This window comes from Pelmatolapia mariae, linkage group LG4, assembly GCF_036321145.2.
Source record: "Pelmatolapia mariae isolate MD_Pm_ZW linkage group LG4, Pm_UMD_F_2, whole genome shotgun sequence".
NCBI lineage: Eukaryota > Metazoa > Chordata > Actinopteri > Cichliformes > Cichlidae > Pelmatolapia > Pelmatolapia mariae.
This window is the reverse complement of record NC_086230.1, coordinates 7251630-7271011: the sequence shown is the minus strand read 5'-3', so window position 1 is coordinate 7271011 and position 19382 is coordinate 7251630. Positions and strand designations below refer to the sequence as shown.

Sequence of the window (19382 nt, the reverse complement as noted above, 5' to 3'; positions counted from 1 at the left end):
AAGACATTTAAGCAGACAAAGGAAGTGAAATAAAATACAAATGTGTTATTAAATCTAAAAAGATTTCCAAATCAAGAAAGGGTCTTAGTAAATGTTTAAAAGAGACTTGTTTCAGACAAATGTGCTCTACTGCAATAAGAAACTGAATTCTTTTTTTTCCATCCCAGTTACAAGACAGAAGTTTTCAGTGAATTTTTTTTAGTAGCTTTATTGTGCATTTGCAATTCATGAAGCTGTGGTTGACAGTAGTCCCCCAACTGAATGATCATTGTGCTGGCTGCAGATTGAGCACGATGTGTGGAAAGCTTGTGGAAGTCATGGTTCAAGCAACGTGAGCCTAACCACTCAGCTTCACCTCCACAGGGAAGTGGTCGCTGACAGCCAACGCCTGAGAGAGAGAGAGACAGAGAAATCATTCTTTTAGTGGCTCACAGTTTGCTGCCACAGACGGCTTCAGTTTCCACAGTTTTTTTTCCAGTGCACTGTGCTGAAAAGCTCAATGTGCCTGCATGGTAAAGCCATCACTACAGTATACGCTACATTATGATTTTGTTTGCATCTCTGTGGTCATTACTACAGCCACTGCTTTACACAGTTGCCCGATTTTCTGTAGCTCAAAGCAGATATTAAAAAAGCAAAAGTGCTTTAAAACTGCATTATTTCTAATGGCCAGCAGGGGGCGACTGCTTTGCCATTTGTGTAGAATGTCTCTCTTCTTATTGGAGCTCAGTAAACATTTTGCTGGCGAGTTTATGGTCTCAGTTGCAGTGAATACAGCATTAAGTTAACCTTTTATATTAATGTTTCCATGAGGCAGGTTATGCTTTTTAGTTAAAATGAATTCCTATAGAGATAAGAATTGAAATTCATCTGTTACCAGATCTTGTTTGAGATTCAAGTCCGTCATGTAGTTATACACCTTAGCACTATCTTTCACCACTCCTCTCATCATGTCCGTAGTGACCACAATCCTGCAAATACAGAAAGATGATTAGAGTTTAGAGTTTGCGTGCACACATGAGAACGACCTGCCACAATCTGTGTCTACCTGTCGTAAGGGCAGACAGTTTGCGACACGGTAGTGTCGGCCGCATCAGTGATCAGCCAATGGAAAGTCTTGTCAGTGAAGATGCGGATCTGCTGCCAGTCAGACCCGGACACATAACTACAACCTGCATTGAAGTCACCCAGGAGCACAATGTCCTGCAGGGGAGAGTAGTGTGATTCGCATTTACCGAATGTGTGTTTTTCCACACAAATTCCCCAAATAAATGATTTTTACTTGTAGGCTGTAAATACATTGGTGTTCCAGCGAGCGCGGACATCTGCCACCACGTCATAGAGAGCGTTTAGTTCCCGAACAGCTAAGGATGGGGAAGTGTGCTGGGGGATCAGAGTAAAGTCTCTCACAGCTAGGAAGAAGAGAAGGGAACGAAGGAGAGTGTTGAGAGTGACAGAGGCACTTACACTGCATGATAATGATAAATGACTAGTGACTAACATATCCCAGGAACTATCACGCACAAATGTTTGAATGAGGAAATCCACATCATTATCAGTGTGATGGAGAAACAGCTGTATAACTCACGCCACAGCACCAAAGCATACCAGTGTATTTGGAGGAGAACATTACGACAAACGGCTCCCTGCTAAAGGTGTCTTGTCCAGTTTCCTCCGGGCCATCATCATAGGTGTAGCTTTTTGCTACAGATACCAACGCCTCTCTGTGGAGAAAATATACCGTATCACCACCATTTCATTTGCTGCCAGTGTCTACTTTATTTCTAAACATGTCCAGTGGCTTCTCGGGACAAATTTATTGTAGTTCTGCTTTTGTCCTTTTTTAAATCACTTCTTCTGAATTCTGAATGAAAAACAGTGTGTATAAGATGTATATTTATGCCAGAAAAAAGACGGAGGACATTTGCCATTAAATTACTTCAAACATGCCTCATACACTACAAGCATGCTGGAAATATTTTTTTTAATCAAGTTGTTTTGAATGGTTATTTGAGAAACTTATGGGAGGTTCTTTAACCCTCTGAGGTCTAAGTAATGATGATGATCCAACACTAATCCTGACTTTAACCCTAGGCAATGTGAACATGTCATTTTTATTTTTGTTAAATTGTTTGGCTTGCCAATTAAGAAACAAAGAAAACAATCATTCTAATTTAAACACAGGAAAAACTATTCACGTTCTGCCATGAAAAAGACATTTTCCGTTTCTACAAAATACATATTTAGGGTAGAGCAAGAAACTGAGAAACTACAGAAGTAAACATGCTTTTTACACTGCATCACTCCCTGAGTCTGGTTCTGTCAGAGGTTTCTTCCTGTTAAAAGGTAGTTTTTCCTTCCCACTGTCGCCAAAGTGCTTGCTCATAGGGGGTCATATGATTGCTGGGTTTTTCTCCGTATCTGTTATTGTAGGGTCTACCTGACAGTATAAAGCGCCTTGAGGCGGCTCTTGTTGTGATTTGGCGCTCTATAAATAAAATTGAATTGAATAAATATTATTTCACTGGGTGTAGAGTAGAGACTTGGACTATTTTTTTAAATTGCTTTTCATCTTGGTGTACCTGTAAAGGAAGAGATATCGCTCTTTATAGGTGCTCGCACCGAGAGGCTCACTGACGATGTATTTGTACTGAGGAGAATCTCTGGGGGGAAACACAAACACACACTTTTAGAAAATGTTTCCATATTTTTGCATTTCATGCTCATTGTTACTCTGAATGTTCCATGTTAGGTGTGTAGACAGACTCACTTGTTGACATACTCCATGAGTTTTTGGGTTGCTGAGAGATCACTGTCTCTGACCTCTTGGATCAGAATGACATCATAGCGTTGGACAATCTGCAAAACACACATAAAAATTAAAAATAAATCACCTGATTGTCCATCTTGCAACATCACATTTGTTAATATTTTAACTTGTACTAAAAAATTCATGTGTTTAGCATTAGATTGTAAAGGCAATGCTACAGGTGTTGCACATCCAGTTATTTCATTGATCATTCCTTAAGCATTAAGCATAGAGGTGGGAATATTCTGGGAATATTCACGTTCTACAACAGGCCAAACAATCCAAAGCATTCCTCAAAATTCAATTCAAACTATTTTAAAACACACACACAAGATAACACTTTTGGATTGGCTTTGAAAGCACTCTGACCCAAATTGCATTAAAAATGGGTAGATGTAAACATTTTTTACAAACTGTCATATCTACCAAAGAGGGAAAAGTTCCAGACCTTGGTAATGATGTTCATCAGAGTGGTGTTGGAGGCTTTGGTGTCCCCGAAGGATTTGATGTTAAAGGCTCCAAGCAGCAGCGAGTTGGAGAGATGCAGCAAGGTCAGAAAAAGCCCCAAAGTGCACACCAAATGCATCCTACACCAAACAGGTTACATGTTTAAAAAATGACTTAGAAATCATATGAAACACTGACATTTACAAATGATTTGACATTTATTTTACACGTATGTATGCAAATGACTTACTAGGTTATCAGGTTAATAATTTTCAGTTCCTAACCTGTGCATTAAAAACTGATTTGCAGGCTGAAGTAAGGCCTTTCCTTTCACTCGATATTTTTCTATCATAAAGTCCAGTTTAACATGGAGTTTACTCCAAAACAAAACTGCTCAGGTTTCACCATCTGCTGAGAGCTCATGACATAATTGTGTGAGAGTGAGAGACCAAACACCTGCTCCTCTGGATGTATTTTTGGCAGTTTATCTAACATGATATTTAGCGTGTTGCTATTTGCAGCATGTTGCAAGGCTTGGTAAAATATTACTCTTTTAGGACAATATATTACTCTGTTGCCCTGGTTACACCGTCCTGGAGCTGTTGTGGAAGACCAAAGGTTGCCAAATATGGAAACAGAGAGCTGTATTTATACTGTGATGGTTTGCATGTGCTGTTGAAGTGTGTTTGTAAAAGCACAATCCGTTACTGCGGGAAAAATGAATTAGTGACAATGCACAAAAGTTACTGTAATGCTGCTTTAGCCTGAAAAATCCATTCTAAACAAAAAACCTGGCTTACAGTATTGCACCGAATACAGCTCAGATGTTTTTGTAGCAAGTAAGAGTGAGAGGTCCATACCTGCTCCTGTATGTCTGCATGGTAAGGAGACGCTTGAACTCTTGAATCAACCTTCTGAATGCTCCTGAAAAGCTTCTGAGCAGAATGGCGAACAGTGTCTCTTTTGAGGTTTTTATCTACCTGCAGGTGCATGTGACTGCAGTGTGCTGGGGAGGAGTGCAGAGAAAAGGTGTGTTGTGGATGGGGTACAGAGTGTTCAGGTTTTCAGGTTCTCAGATCCCAAGATTGCAATTCAGCAAGGATAACGTTGCAACCTCTAATTCTTTTCTGCTCGTCATACAATAAGTAACACTTCAGCATTGTTTTAAGTTACTGTTGTTCTGTTTGACATTTGTGTGAAGTTCTGTCACACTTCACAAATGAATTCAGAATGAGTGTCGCAGTGTTGGAATGACTTAAACTTTGGCAAAATCCTTACGGAAATTGAAGAAATTCCTTCAAGCTGTTTGAAAGATGCCTTGTTCATGAGAACAGGGACAGACAAAACATAACATCTACTCTAGGTCTGCTCCAGCAGAGACGCATAAAAGTCATTAAAAATAACAATAGTAATATTGATACAGCCTTGTTAAAGTATCAAGTGTCCCAATGTTATATCTTGAAATGTAACTACCAAGACCTTCACAAAACCTTTCGATAGGCTGATAAAACACAAGTGTGCCACCGTCTCCACCTTATTGGTCAGAATGTTTTTCTTCCCAGTAGTAGCTGAACAAACAGATTCCATTCATTTAGACAAATCAATGCCACTTACAATGCATTCAAGCTTGACAAAATAATAATACACTTTAGTGAAGTTTCATAAGATTTACTTAGTGTGGCAGGAAAAGTGCTCATACTTACAGCATGTTACAGTTGTTTTACCAGATGAGCAGCAAACTGATGAGGGTTAGGGTTAAGTTTTTTTAACATTTTAATCAGATCTGCCAGGTCAGTGCTTAGAATACTTAGACATATACCGGTGTCCACTACACCCAGCCATCTGACTTTTTCTTTACTGCCAGCTGTCGAGAATCTGATGCCTCAGCAAATACTGAATAAATTTCCGTGCCACCGCTGCTGTCAACATTCATGCTCCCGTCGGGGTAAACCATAGTTTTTCTAACTTTGAATGTATTGCCATTAAAATGTCATGGTAAACTTGAGAGTCCAAGTGAAGCCAGGATGTTTGCTGACTATTAGTCTTGTTTATGAAGTAGACAAACGACGAGGATTTTGTGTAGAAAGGATGAGTGGTCAGTGTGCGCGTGTTGTTGTCATGGTGAGGAAAGCTTGCAAGAGAGAAAATCTCCACTGGGACATGGAAAACTACCACATACTGACCTAAAGAGCAACCAGTACAGAGGGAGAAACACCAGGAAGTGCAGCTTAACCACATATTTGTAGCCACTCTTCTTGCAGTTTAAACCAAAGACTGACAGAGAGTTGGCACTAGGGCCAACTTAGCATGATTATTTTCTGTATTTGACTTTTAGTTATATGCACATGTGACCTGTTGGGGACTGCAGATGTGCAGTATCTGCACCTTATATTTTTCTCTAATATCCATAAACATGCAAACTCTGGTAAAACTAATTAAAGTTAAGTAAATACTTCTTTGTAAGATGCTTAATGAAATGGAAAAGTGCCATGTGTGTAGCTAAAAATAAGCCACAGAGCTAACGCCAAGGCTGCTGTCTGGGAACCGGTGGGGCAGTCACCGCTGGAATGTGCTTATCATCAGATTGTGGAAAATTGTGGACTTTAAAGTGTTGAACTTTGATCTATAACCAGTCGTGTCTCAGATCAAACGTGCAAAATAAATTCTTTTCCATAACTGTTATGTCATGAGAGTAATGTTCATTATCCGTTTAGCAACATTTTGAATAGCACCATCTGGTCAAGCAAGGCCATGTGACACACTGAGCCCGTGATACTGGTTTTGGGCGGCAGTGATATGGACACTAATGGACTGAAAATGGTTTGAGAGCCTGCTAAGACGACAGCATGTAAGGACACAATGTTTGTGTTTCAGTAAAAAGATTTGATCACAAATCCTGCCGTATTGTATACTTACAAACATACACAGACCAAAATACTGTGTTTACCTGTTTTACTAAATGTACTTAAGAACTACTGAGACCATTTATAAACCATATACTTGTATCATTCTTTTCTTGAAATTTAAACACAGGTATATTTGCATTTCTTTATTAATAGTTGGAACCGAGGAGGAATTATGAATGCACCTACATCGTTTTTTGCATTCATGATGTAGTTTTATTTAAATCAGTTTGTGTTAAACGCCACAGACAACAAATCTGTTGTTGGTTTAATTTTTTAGAGTCATGATTTCAGAAAGGATGACGCCACATCATGTAATCATTACAGCATATGTACAAATCTAAATGCATTTCATGTCCTATTATAGTTTTATTCACTTCCTTCAGATTAGCATTAACCCTCGAGTCCACACATAACCCAGAAAGTTGTAGCTGCGTCTGGTCTTTGCCCATTATGAGCCATAAAGTTGGACACTTCATGGGAGAGGACTGTTCTGCTGGTGATAAATGAAACAAGCCGATCATTTAAAAGGATTTTATTTTGAAATCTATTTAACGCTCATGTAGACCTAATATCGCTTGTAATAATATTTTTACAGTTTGTATAAACCCAACAGAAACCACGTTGTCCTAAAACGCTGCATGTTTGTCCCATATGTAACACTGTGTATTATCCAACTTATTTCACATGGTTTAACTCGAACGTCTAAAAACTACAATAAAGTTTTGCTGTATTACCAGTAACAAATCTTTTATATACACATTAGCTTGTTAAAAAAAATGCTTTGATTTGTGTCACATGCAGCTTGCAGACCTGCAACACCAGGAAATTACATTAAAACATTTGTGAACAAATTATTTGTACAGTTTGTTTCCTTGCTGTGATTCAATAACAAAGTGGGAAAACTTTCCGTAGCATCAAAATTCATCAAACACCAAATATTAAAACACCATATGCACCTGCAGCTTTATAATCTTTTCAAGCAAAAGCCCAAAACATGTCACTCCTCCAGCATCTACAACAGAAAGAAGACCAGCCCTGGACTGCAAATTTAACTTTATGCATATTTAAAACTGGTCAGTATGAGGGTCTGAGTGAGCACCTCAGTCATCAAAATTCTCTCTATATATATTTTTTTAAAGTACATAACATTTAATGATCCACTATCCTGTCATATAGCTGGGAGTCTCCCCATGCATGTTATGATATTTCAAAGACCAATAACACACTGTGGAAAAAAACTGTCTCCTAATGCACCGTTTCACTCTAGAAATGACCAATTCTTCAGACCACAGACACAAAGATAAATCCAAGTTCTAAAAAGCCTGATCTCCATGTTCATGGCTGACTTGATGAAGTTTTAAACAAGGCTGGTATAGAGATACAGCTCCTCATTCTTTACAGTACATCAGTGTGTGCCTGATGTTTATACTGACAGTTCTTTCAGTGTGGCCACAGCATGGCTGGCAGGTGGGAACGTTCATCTCTGCCAGTCTGCTTCTAAAACAAGGACGAAGTAAGTCAGAGTTTCCTGCAGGATTTCCTGCTGGCAGCATCACAGCTTGACTGACCAAAAGAGCACCTCTACCCACACCACATGTTGAGCTTCAAGGAAAACTAGCACTTAAGGTGGTTCTGCAAGGTTTTAAAAGCAACTGTGTGTTCCTACCCTCACTTCACCCACAAGACTATCCAGACACAAGCTTCCTCCAAAGGATATCTGGACTATCCTTTAGAGATTTGGTAAGATGCCTGGTTGTTCTAGGGGGGTTCAGAGCCAGCTGACTTGGTTCATAGTTAAGGTGTTAGAGTGAATTGTTAAATGTTTGTCATTTTTATGCTTACTATCCCTACGAAAGGAATTTCACTGTCCCCCTCCCCAGATTCTCGAGGTTCTGGGTGGGGGGCTGTAGTCTTTTATTACAGGCAACATCCTTGTGAAGGTCTTTTTTGATGTAAGCTTCCTGCCCAGCAGGAGGTCTCACACACACACACACACACACACACATTCTTACTTACATACAGAAGTTCACACATATACATACAATGCCTTAGAACTATGTGGGCGTTGCTTTGCTGTGTTTTGTGTGAACTGTCTCTCAATAAAAGGCAGCGAGAGGAGGCCGGATTTGGGGTCATTTTCGTGCTGGACACAGATGAGGCCTCCCTTGCGCAAGTAATCGATCGAATGCTGTTGCCTTGTTTTCTTTCATGATGAATAAGTCTCTAGAACTAGCGGGGTTTGTGGGAACAGACCCAACATAAGGTTTCATGGATGCTTGAAGGTTAAGGCGATTCAGGCAGCAAAGTTAATCTGGTGGCAGAAATGTGCAGAAGGGACAAGAAGACTGTTAAAGTATTTTTATATGTATTCTGCTCTATTGTAGTTAAAAATCCCTAGTTGTTTAGCTTCATTTTCACTGTGTTTCATGACAATGCTTGCATAAGGAAGTTGCCACAGGAAACCTCACCCTTGCTGAGTTTGCTGAGATAAGCTTGACCAGTTCCTGTTGTGACAGTTGAACGTATATGTTTTATGCTTATCACCTTGTAAGGAGTTGTTTTGTACTCACAAGGGGTGGCGCCCTGAAATGTGCTACGTAAGAGCTGTCTATAAATAAAGAGAGAACTGATGCCTCGTCGCGTGTCTCTTCGGAGACATTGCCCATGTAAGATCTACATGTCTAAGTCTGTCTTTCTTGCCTCCTGAGTTTCCTCTTTACAAAGACCAAAAAAATTAAAAATAAAAACTGACTGAATTACCTCTAAACTGGTTCTAGGCTTTGTCACACTGGTCATGTTGGTGCGTGGTTCATGGTCAGTAAGTGTAGAGTTGATTTAAGCTAGAGTTTGTGTAAACTGAACTGCTGCACTGATCACGCATCAGTGTCTGTTGGTGTGTTTCTGGGGTCACTGGCTGGAGGTTTTTCCAGAAAGGTCACAGGAATCACATGCTGCATCAGCTTGTGTGACGCCAACTTCGCCTTCAAAGCAAAAGCCCTCCCGCACAGGTCACACTTGTGTGCTTTAACTCCACTGTGGACCAGTTTATGTCTTTTTAAGTTGCCCAGCTGAATAAAAGCCTTTCCGCACTCCTCACATGTGTGTGGTTTATCTCCGCTGTGGACCATCTTGTGGGTTTGTAAGTGGGTCATCTGAGTAAAAGCCTTCCCACACTGGCTACATGCATATGGTTTGACTCCTCTGTGTAGGAGCTGATGAGTTCTCAAGTTGCCCATCAAACTAAAGGTCCTTCCACACTGGCAGCATCTGTGTGGTTTGACGCCGCTGTGGCTGAGGTGATGTCTTTTTAAGTGGTTTTTCTGAGTAAAAGTCTTTCCACACTGGTCACAACTGAAGGGTTTTTCCCCACTGTGGATGCGCTGGTGTCTTCTGAGGTGACTCTCGGTATGAAACTTCTTGTCACACTGATCACAACTGTAGTGCTCAAGTAAGTTTGCGCTTGTTGCGTGAGCATCTTCAGCCAACTGAGAGCACTGAGGTGTTGGGCTCTCTTTGTCTTCTTGTTCCTATAGCAACAGAGACACAGGCAGGGAGTCAGATGCTTCATAAGTCTCTGAATTAAATCGTTTTGTAGTGCAGGCCTCTCGTGAGTAGATCCTGACTGTGCTTCGATAAGAAACCTCTGTTTGTCGGATGATGCCCATAATAGTAACCTGTTATGTTGTAAATGTTGGATGTGTTTTTTGGAAAAGAAAGACTATATTATTGCATAAAATACATTTAAACAAGTGTATCGCTGATTGCATCTTGTGGACCTCGGTTCTACCAGCTGATTGCCCTGCTCAGTCTTTACGCCCGACCCAATGAGGGAAAATCAAATGCAGAGGGGACAGTGCGACTCCACCCGTGCACTTGCATCTCTTGCACACAGTCCTCATTTATAAAGTGCTCTGCAAATCACAGCATTGTGGCTAACAATATTCCCCGTTACAGTGCAGCTAGCCAAAAATGAACGATTTAGCCCTTGGTGCAAGAGTGCCAGGGGTGTCGAACTCCAGGCCTCGAGGGCCGGTGTCCTGCAGGTTTTAGATCTCACCCTGGGTTGACACACCTGAATCAAATGATTATTTCATTACCAGGCCTCTGAAGAACTGGAGGTAATTTAGCCATTTAAATCAGCTGTGTTGGATCAAGGACAGATCTAAAACCTGCAGGACACCGGCCCTTGAGGCCTGGAGTTCGACACCTGTGTGTGAACGTGGATGGTATAAGCCTTCTGTATTTTTTTGATTGTCTATTTATTCATTTAAATATAACTCATTGCTGTCAGAGGTGGTACAAAAGTGACCCACTCAGACTGATTTGTATTCTTTTTTTCCAATAAACTATCGGGTCCATTACCATTAACTATCAAACTAATGTGCATCTGTTTGCAGCAAACAGCCAGCAAACCAACTCTGACATCTTGTTTTATAATTGTACAAGAAGGCGCCACACATGATGAAAAAAAAAAAAGAAAAAACAAAAAGAACACCACAGAAATTTTTAAACACTTCTTTTTTAAATCCAGCTTCGTCTGGATAAATCTGATCATTTAAACAGGGCTCCATGGTGTAAATTTGCCATAATACATGTAGTGTTGTCCAACACACGACATGGACATGGGGGGGACAAGGGTTTACAAGAGGTACAAGCCAAACATGGCCCCCTGAAAACTAATCCAGCTCCACACTCCTTTCAGTTAACGTTGGGCCCCTTTTTCCCGTCATCAGAACACTAAGAAAACACTGCTTACATGTTATCAAAATTCATCGTTTTTCCTTTTACATCAGAATGTGCTGTTGATTTATTAAATAACCCTAATAATAGGTAGCACTGCATTACTCATGAAATATGTTCATAGACTAAAATACAGTTGCTGAATGACTTTCCAATATTTGGAAAGAAAGTTTTTAAAATTTTGACATAATTTACACTGAAATGAACCTTAAAAATCAGCCTTAATTGGTTTCACTAATATTTGTGAGATAGTTCCAAGAACTTTGACTGTAAATGACAACATCAAGTCATACAAAGCATTTTAATTAAAAAGACAAGGAAATAAGGAACGGTCTTAGAGGTTGAAGCCTTCATCTTTTCATTTAGTATTTTCTTTTCTTTACATGCATTTTGTTTCTCATGTTCTGGAAAACTGTAAATAATTACAAAAAGGTGGTAATTAACAATAATCATAATGATATAATAACAATAAATTATGATCATTCATGAAAGTTGTACTGATAGACGTCAATTTAAATACGCTTTCACATTTCCTAAAAGCAGCTTGGCCTTGGTTTGCATGGCACTTCCAAATGTGTTTATAAAGTACGAACAATTTCACGTATAAAAATATTCATCAATCTCTGCTCTGTCTGTAAAATGTTTGGACTCATGATTTATAAAAATGAGGTTTTTCTCACCGTGTGTGAAGAAGACATTTTCTTCTTTCCAAGATGGCCGACTACGTTCCTCTGTCAGACTCTTCTCGACCCACTAACACCTGCCAGGAAAGAGATTTTTATTAGGCTCCTGAGCCAGGATGAAATGCACATTAAAGTCACTTTACATCCAGATGACTTAGACTGTCCTAAGATAATCAAACTTTTAGCCTGGTCAAGATTAAACTGAGCTGATGGCAAGACAGAGGATCAGAGGACTTAATCTTGAAGCTTTAAATAATCCCTCAAGGAGACAGGTTTAACCTTTTCTTTGAAATATCTCTGAGGTAGCATGGACAACATACACATGCAGATGAGAAATGACACCCTGATTTAATCATTCACTCTCTGCGAACATCTTAACTGGGCAATATTTTCTGCAAGCATGTTGACGCAAGTGAAGTCAAACTAAAGGTTAAATGATCAGCGGCTGTAAGTTTAGTTGTGCTTGTACAGACTGACAATATAAATATATAAATAAAGAACTGCAGGCCAACACAATTACACTACTTGATCTGTTACAATCAAGCAACATAACTTGTCAACATCTGGAATCATGAAACTCTTTGGTCACAGTGAAGGAACAGTGTGCAGGGCTATTTTTAAAATGAGGTTTTTCATCAAGCATCCTGATGAAAACTGTGGAAGCCCATCAGTATGGGCTCTTCCCAAGAGTTAGTGGACAGATAGTTGGAGGTCATGTTCCCAACAAGTGGCAACTGGTGCCGAGGATGAAACCATGAATGTGCTCAAAGCTAGATTGGGAAACCCCGATATCAGAAACACATGCTGCATGTGCTGAACTTGCTTTCTAGTAAAGCACCCTGGTTTGCAGTGTTCCAGGTGCATGCCAGCACTCCATTAAAAGTGCAAACATTGTTATTTGTTGGAAAAGTGCAACATTTGAGGATTGTTCTCCAGTCACTGTATACACAGTTTAAGGGAGGACAGCAATCAAATTCCTACTTTGAAGGTAAACTGAAGGTAAACCTTAAATGATCAGCAGCCATGAGTTTAGTTGTGCTCGTACAAGTTATTGTCTCCAGTGTCTCTCCGGTTCCCTAACACTCCATCACAAACACACCTGAGCCGGGAACATACCCGAGGGAGAGCAGCAGATGACAGCATGCAGGAGATAACAAACTAATCTAAACATATGAAACAACTCCAGCCAACATCAGCTTGGTGGCTACCTTTGGAGGAGCCCAGTCCATGAACTGTGCTGTGATGACTTATGGTGAACAGGTGTGCCAACAACTAAGAGCCAAGACAGAGCCTCTTAAAGCTGTAGGACAAAAAAACAACACGTCCAGTGCACCTGAAGGCCAGAAGGTGGCAGCAGCAAACGGGTGTCAGGATATAATCTTCCTGTAATCTTCAGCTTCCATATTATCTACAGATCATACACTCCTCCCTTTGCTCAGTGTTTTCAAATTCAGCACATAAATAAGCATGCACACAACACGGATAACAAGCAACTGTGGACGACTCTACAAAACGCTGGTTCTTTGATGATCAGACTCTCCATGTGAACAGATCTTTTCATATTATGCTACATTTTGAATTTGATTAGATGCAGAGCTTTCAAACTCAGCTTTAACATCACTTTAAAATGAAAATCCAAGGCACAGATGTACAGGCCTGTTGCCTTGACTCCCATCTCCTCATGATACCTCCTCTGCTTGCATCACTGGTGGGAGGGGCTAAACTAATAAGAAACAAGACTAATTTCCCTTTTACAGTTTCACGTCCTGAAATCAAACCAACTTAAGAACACTTTCTGTGCACATAGGTACAGTATATCATCTGTGAGTGGAAATACTGATGTCTGTGTTTTTTTGCAAATCCTGTAGGGCGTGCACGAGCTGTGACCGGTGAGCATTACCGTGCTGCTTCCTGCAGCCATCACACAGTGACTGTGTCACAAGTGGGTCATAATTTCCTTTTAATAGAAGCAATGTTCAAATAAATAACATAACTGAATGTTTTGGTAATTTTAAACTATTCAAAAATAAATAATAAACAAATAAAAAAAGGAGGAAATTTAGAAATTGTAATCCTTAAAATATTTATACAAGAGCAATGTTTTGAAATTGCGCAGCAAACAGAGATGAGATGTGCTTCTAGGGTGAAAAACATGGTCCAGATCATGTCAATGTTCCTCCTACTGATCAATATTATTGATCAAAGAATAATGTAGGGCTTTCAAAGCAGCATTTTAACTGATGAACAATGCTGGCTGCTTTTATTCAGAGCAGTGATTCATGTCACTGTGTCGGTCAAATCTTTATGTGTGAAGAACTAAAGCTGTCAGATGAATGTGGTGCACAAAAAGTGACATTATTTCCTTCTGAATTCTGATGCAGTCTAAGTATAGAGCATTAGGAAATTGATCAAGTGTGATAAAGTACAAGTATCTAAACACTCTGCAGCACTGGACTACTTTCCACCTCTAGACTGACGGTAGATGATGAGTTTGACTGCCAGTAGGTTTAACTTAAACCTGTATAATTAATATGCGTTCCTCAAACATGAGCATCCAACTACAAGTCAGAGAGCTTTACTGTTTCACTGACCATCAGTACAAACTGAAATTATAAAAACACTGTGGAAAATCATTACATGTAACATTTTGTAGCTACTTCTCAGTATACCGCCTAAACACGAAAGAAGCCAAGTCATTCAAAAATGTTGCATTGTGTCATAATACATGATGTTCAGATATGAGTTAACACACGGTCCAATAGTACAACTCAACCAAACTTTAAACACTGCTAAAAACACACCGTTTTACTGCAGTACTATATGTACAGATGTGTTGATTCCATGCAAAAAAAGAAAAAAAATACAGTGAATACAAAAAATATACAATTTAAGATTTAAAAAGTTACCTTAGTATCAGATTTCTTTCAATTAGAAATACTAAACTGCTGGGGGGGGGGGGGGGGGGGGGAAGAATCACCTTTTCCTATAAGCAGCTAATCAATTACTTAAGAGAAGCAGTCAGTTTAATAAGCAGTTAAAAGTAGTTTTAGCTTTCATTTGGTGATCTGATTACTTTCTGGATGTTTTACTACTGGTCAGGTTCAATTGATGGGAGATCTGAATGCACACCTCAATCAGTGGGACATTAAAATTGTTCAAAGTTAGAAATGCAAGTGACCAAATGGACTGGTTCACTGTGACTCTTCAGAAATTACAGATACTGCAGATCACAGAAAAAAAAAAAAAAAAAAAAAAAAGACATTTGCGTTCTAGGAACTCCCATCTCCCGGTTTTTCCGGTCTGTGGGTGACTCCATGGACTTTTAATGAGCCTCTGAGGAGAAACATCTTCCAAGTTCTTTTCAGTACTTCAGTATGTGCCCACTGTGAAGAAGCCGGTAAAGAACAGTGGCTACTACAGAGCTGATGGGTGACAACTGCATTCATCTGCTTCAGTCTGCAACTAAAACAAGGACAAAGTAAGTTAGGGTTGTCTGTGTCATTTTATGCTGGGAATACTGTGGCTTCACTGATGACACAGAGTCTAAGACAAGAAGTTAAATTCCTGGTACTCTTCCACTTTACTTAACCTCTAGGATGAGAGGTGAAACATCTTCACAAACCAAAGAAGTCAAATTGCCTTCATTTCAAAACCAACCGTGACCTGGTTGACTGAGAACCTACACAGACATTGCAACACATATGAGCACTTTGCTCTCACACTGCAGGCTTACTTGTTGTTCCTAGAGTATTTAAAAGTAGAATGGGAGGCAGAGCCTTCAGTTTTCAGGCCCCTGTGCAATCAGCTCCCAGTTTGGATTTGGGAGACAGGCGGCCTCTCTACTTTTAAGACTTGTACTTTTTCTTCCTTAGACTTATAGTTAAGGGCTAACCTGATCCAGCCCCAACATAATAATGTGAAGCTCCAAGAAAAAGAACAAAAACAGGGCCCCAGCTGAAGAGCTAACTAGTGATAGTACAAAATCACCTTCCCTCAGAGCCACTGGCAGCACACTTAGTTTAAAGTAGGTTCATGACACAATCTAGTGTCATAGCACCTTTGGAAAATGTGAATGAGGTCATAAACTGTGTTTAACAGATCTCCTCTATGGAATATATTACAGAAGCACAATGCAAGAGCAAAGAGTGGGACTTTCCTGAAGGAGGGGAACAAAGAAAATCATCTTAGCAGGCCACACAATTTTAGGGGAGCTGTCCAACAGCCAAAATTAGTCTGGCAGAAAAGACAATTTTGAAAAGTATACAGTGGCTGCGTAACCCTTTTCCTGTGTGGATCTGTTTGCTGTGGTTTAATCACACTTTTCAGATTGGAATGGTCTCTAAACTGGGTTTATGCTTTCCCCACACTGGTCACAGTACCATCTTAATCTGTTTGTGTGTTCTTCTAGCGTTGCTGGCTAGCTAAGAGTCTGTCCACAAAAGGTCACAGCAAAATGTCTTACTCCCAGAGTGGGACAGCTGATGTTTCCTCAAGCTTGGCAGCCAGGTAAAAGCCAGCCCACACTCGTGACATATGTGTGGTTTAATTCCACTGTGGAGGAGTCGATGCCTTTCCAAGATGCTCATCTGATTGAAAGTCTTCCCACACTGCTCGCACGTGTATGGTCTGAGCCCACTGTGGATGATTCGATGTCTTTTTAAGCTGCTGCTCCGACAAAAAGAAGTCCCGCACTCGTCACAGCGATACAGTTTTACATCTGCGTGGATCCGTTTGTGTACTGTGAGGCGACTCTTGGTAGCAAAAGTCCTTTCACACTGATCACAAGTGTAGGATTCATCTCCGCTTGTCATTGGGCGAGCATCCTCAGCCTCCTGAGAGCATTCCCCGCCCAGGTCCGTTTGTCCCTATAGCAACAAAGACACAGCTGTCATGGAGCAAGCTTAATGAGTGTTTGTGTTAAATCATGTGCAGACATGTTAGTGCCTCCATAGAATTTGTTAAGTTCTACTAAAAATGTTTTATTATTGTTGTTACAAGTAACACTGTGTGCTGTGCAAAGAGTGAGCCAAGTATGCTGTTTGTCTATTACTTAATCATGTTGGTGTCGTGTGAATCGCAGTGGTAGAGCTCAAAAGCTGCAAAACCTGTGAAAACACAGTTAAAACTCAAATTTACGTCCTCCTTTACATTTTCCAAAGCTGCCCAGGGGGTTGGATTGGAGTCTTTGTGTTGCTGCAGGGATGTTGTCTCACCATTTGTAAATAAGCCATCTTTTTCCTTCTTCAGTGGCTGAGCTGGACTAAGATGGCCGACAGCGTTCCTCTGCTCTTCCGTCGCACTCTTTTCATCTCCCCAACACCTGTGGAAAAACTGGTTTTAATTGGGCCAGTTTCACAGACAGGGCTTGAGCCTAGTCCCAGAATAAAATGCACATTAAAGACATTTTACAAAGATTTAGCCTGTTCTGGATTAAATCAAGATGACTGCAAGATGTAGGATTAAAAACTATTAAGGACAGCTCTACTGACCAGGGAAGTCACTTGGATCAGTGAGCAAATGCTACGCCCTGATGAAGACGATCAGCTTTCTGGGATTCTCTTACCTTGATGATTGCAGTTTTAACATTTCTTTTCCCACATTTGTTGTCAGTGTGGACAGCATACAATATCTAAATGAACTGCACTGCACAGAAACCAAAGAGTCCAGCTACACAATTACTGGATTTGTTAACTGAACTAATTATTTGAATCATTTTGAGGAAAAGCTTCTCAGCATCTGGAATTCTACGATTAAGGGTCTTCAGAAGAGCTACCCGGACGTCATGTCCCTGACAAGCATCAAAATTTTGATGCTGAGGATGTAGGAGGTGAAGAACTGGTTTTAATTTGGCTTCCTGGTTGTGTGCAATCACTAAATTAAAAAAGGCAGACACTTGCGTGTTGGCAAGGTCCGGCTCAACTTCAGGATTTTGCACACAAGCAAGAAAAACAGCATATGAGTCACAGCAACTCCATATATTTGAATCTCACAGACAAACAACATGTTTGCAACGTACTGATGGTGAATCTCTGCAGTTACAAAAGATGCCTCACAATCTGCTTTATTAATTCTGTCATTGAGCCATTGCAGCTGCTGCTGTACTGTATACAGCTGAACTGTGTGGTTTCCACTCTTTGAACCCACCAGAGTTCCCATCACACTGACCTGTCTTTCTCATTTCTAACTCAGGAAATCCACAGATCCCCAAGTGTGAACATGGTGCCCACTTTAACTGCTGTTACAGATGTCTTATCTTCTTTACTACATTCTTCTGACTTCTTCTCTTATTATTTAGAAAGCATTCATTAACTTCAGGATCTGGCATTAACCATGATGGCAAACAAGGAGACTACCATGCAGTCATAGTAAAGCTGTGAGTTTATTTTCTGTGGTCTTTTCTCCAAAGACACCACACCACACCACACCTGAGCTACAAATATTCAAGAGGTAAACTAATCTAAACATGCAAAAGAACTCCAGCTAACGTAAACTGGGTGTTTACCTTTGAAGGATCTCAGGCCCACCAACTCAGAGAAGCTCTGCTGTGAAGAAGTTTCGAATCCCAGAGAGATCTTTGCTGCTCCGTGGATGAACTGCTGTGCTCACTGATGATTATGGAGAACAGGTGTGCCAACAGGTTAGCACCATGAAGGAGCCTCTTAAAGGAGCTACGTTAAAAACCTGGATCAAACAGTCAGAACATGCAAGTACACAGAATTGAAATAGTAAACTAAAAACTCAGTGCCCTTGAGGCTAATGTGTGGAAACAGGAAATAGTTGTCAGTACTGAAGCTCCAGCTATAAATGATGTAAATCATTGGAGAAATACCAGCTTTCTGGGTTTTAATGTCAAAAGGTCATTAATGGCTCTATAAACCTGGATTGACCAGACTGATCTAGGTTCTAAGGATCTAGGCTCCCTCCTTCTTTACCAAACATTCAAATTACTCTTGAGTAGCATCTTATTCTAGTGTTTTTCTTTAATTTTTCTATGCAACTTTGCACTGTCCACTGCTGTAACAAAACAAATTTCCCATGCGTGGGACTAATAAAGGTTATCTTATCTTATCTACATGATAAGCAGACAGGCAATTAAAAGTCTTGATAAGAGGCCAATAGGGTGGCACCAATAAATGTGCTTAAAAAATTATTACACAAGTTTAAGCAATGTTGTTTAATTACAATTGCTAATCTAAGACTGCCATACAAAGGTTAACATAATAACCATTCCTCCCAGGTGCTCAGGGACCTTGTGGGTTAAAGTTCTGGTTTCAGCCAGGCCCAGAGCATATACTGGAAATGTGCACATGGCCATTTTTCATTTCTGTCTTTTAGATGGGTTTCTGATTTTTTTTAAAGTCCACTTGTTTTTGTTGATGATAGTCAAATTTCTCTCTGACCTTGGTTCTGCTGGAGGTTTCTTCCTGTTAAGGGGGATTTTTTCCTTCCCACTGTCGCCAAGTGCTTGCTTAAAGGGGGTCGTCTAAATGTTGGGTGGGTTCGACTGTTGTTGTGATTTTGTGCTTCCGTGTGTAAATAAAACTGAAAAATATCCTCCTCAGGCTTGGCTGACCTTGTTTTAACTGCAGACCTGTGATTGTTCTGACTTTGTGTTTATCTAAATATACTCTCATAAATGCATGAAAATTCTGTCTGAAGGATACCGGATGGAACTAGTTCTTCCAAACGTGTCTTTGTAGTAGGAAATTAAACTGTGCACCCTCTGAAACACAGTGGATCTTAATAGTTATGAGGTTGGTAAGGCTGAATGGGCCAATCCCATTCTTGCTAATGACA

At 40.2% G+C, this 19382-nt stretch overlaps 2 protein-coding genes across 2 annotated transcripts; both read right to left on the bottom strand.

Annotated features, from left to right (window-relative positions):
- Positions 1-337: 337 nt before the first annotated feature.
- On the bottom strand, positions 338-4136 carry dnase1 (deoxyribonuclease I). The gene is made up of 9 exons (XM_063470466.1): positions 4117-4136; positions 3258-3396; positions 2771-2859; positions 2583-2663; positions 1609-1724; positions 1300-1412; positions 1049-1203; positions 878-971; positions 338-388 (listed from the first exon to the last, which is right to left on the bottom strand). The coding sequence occupies exons 1-9, from the start codon at positions 4134-4136 to the stop codon at positions 338-340; spliced, it is 858 nt and encodes a 285-aa protein (XP_063326536.1).
- Positions 4137-9035: 4899 nt separating this feature from the next.
- Positions 9036-16816, bottom strand: LOC134625711 (zinc finger protein 239-like). The gene is made up of 3 exons (XM_063470963.1): positions 16799-16816; positions 16121-16450; positions 9036-9599 (listed from the first exon to the last, which is right to left on the bottom strand). Exons 1-3 carry the CDS (start codon positions 16814-16816, stop codon positions 9036-9038), a joined length of 912 nt encoding a protein of 303 aa, XP_063327033.1.
- Between the last annotated feature and the right edge of the window lie 2566 nt (positions 16817-19382).

What these genes read in the sequence shown, in the direction of transcription:
- dnase1 (XM_063470466.1), bottom strand. Translation starts at nt 4,136, where the DNA reads ATGCAGACATACAGGAGCAG. An exon ending in CGATATCTCTTCCTTTACAG is followed by an intron (nt 1,725 to 2,582) that starts GTACACCAAGAT and finishes TTTTCTCCACAG; the next exon opens with AGAGGCGTTGGTATCTGTAG. An exon ending in ACTGTCTGCCCTTACGACAG is followed by an intron (nt 972 to 1,048) that starts GTAGACACAGAT and finishes CTGTATTTGCAG; the next exon opens with GATTGTGGTCACTACGGACA.
- LOC134625711 (XM_063470963.1), bottom strand. An exon ending in ACAGTGGAATTAAACCACAC is followed by an intron (nt 9,600 to 16,120) that starts ATATGTCACGAG and finishes CTTGAGCACTAC; the next exon opens with AGTTGTGATCAGTGTGACAA.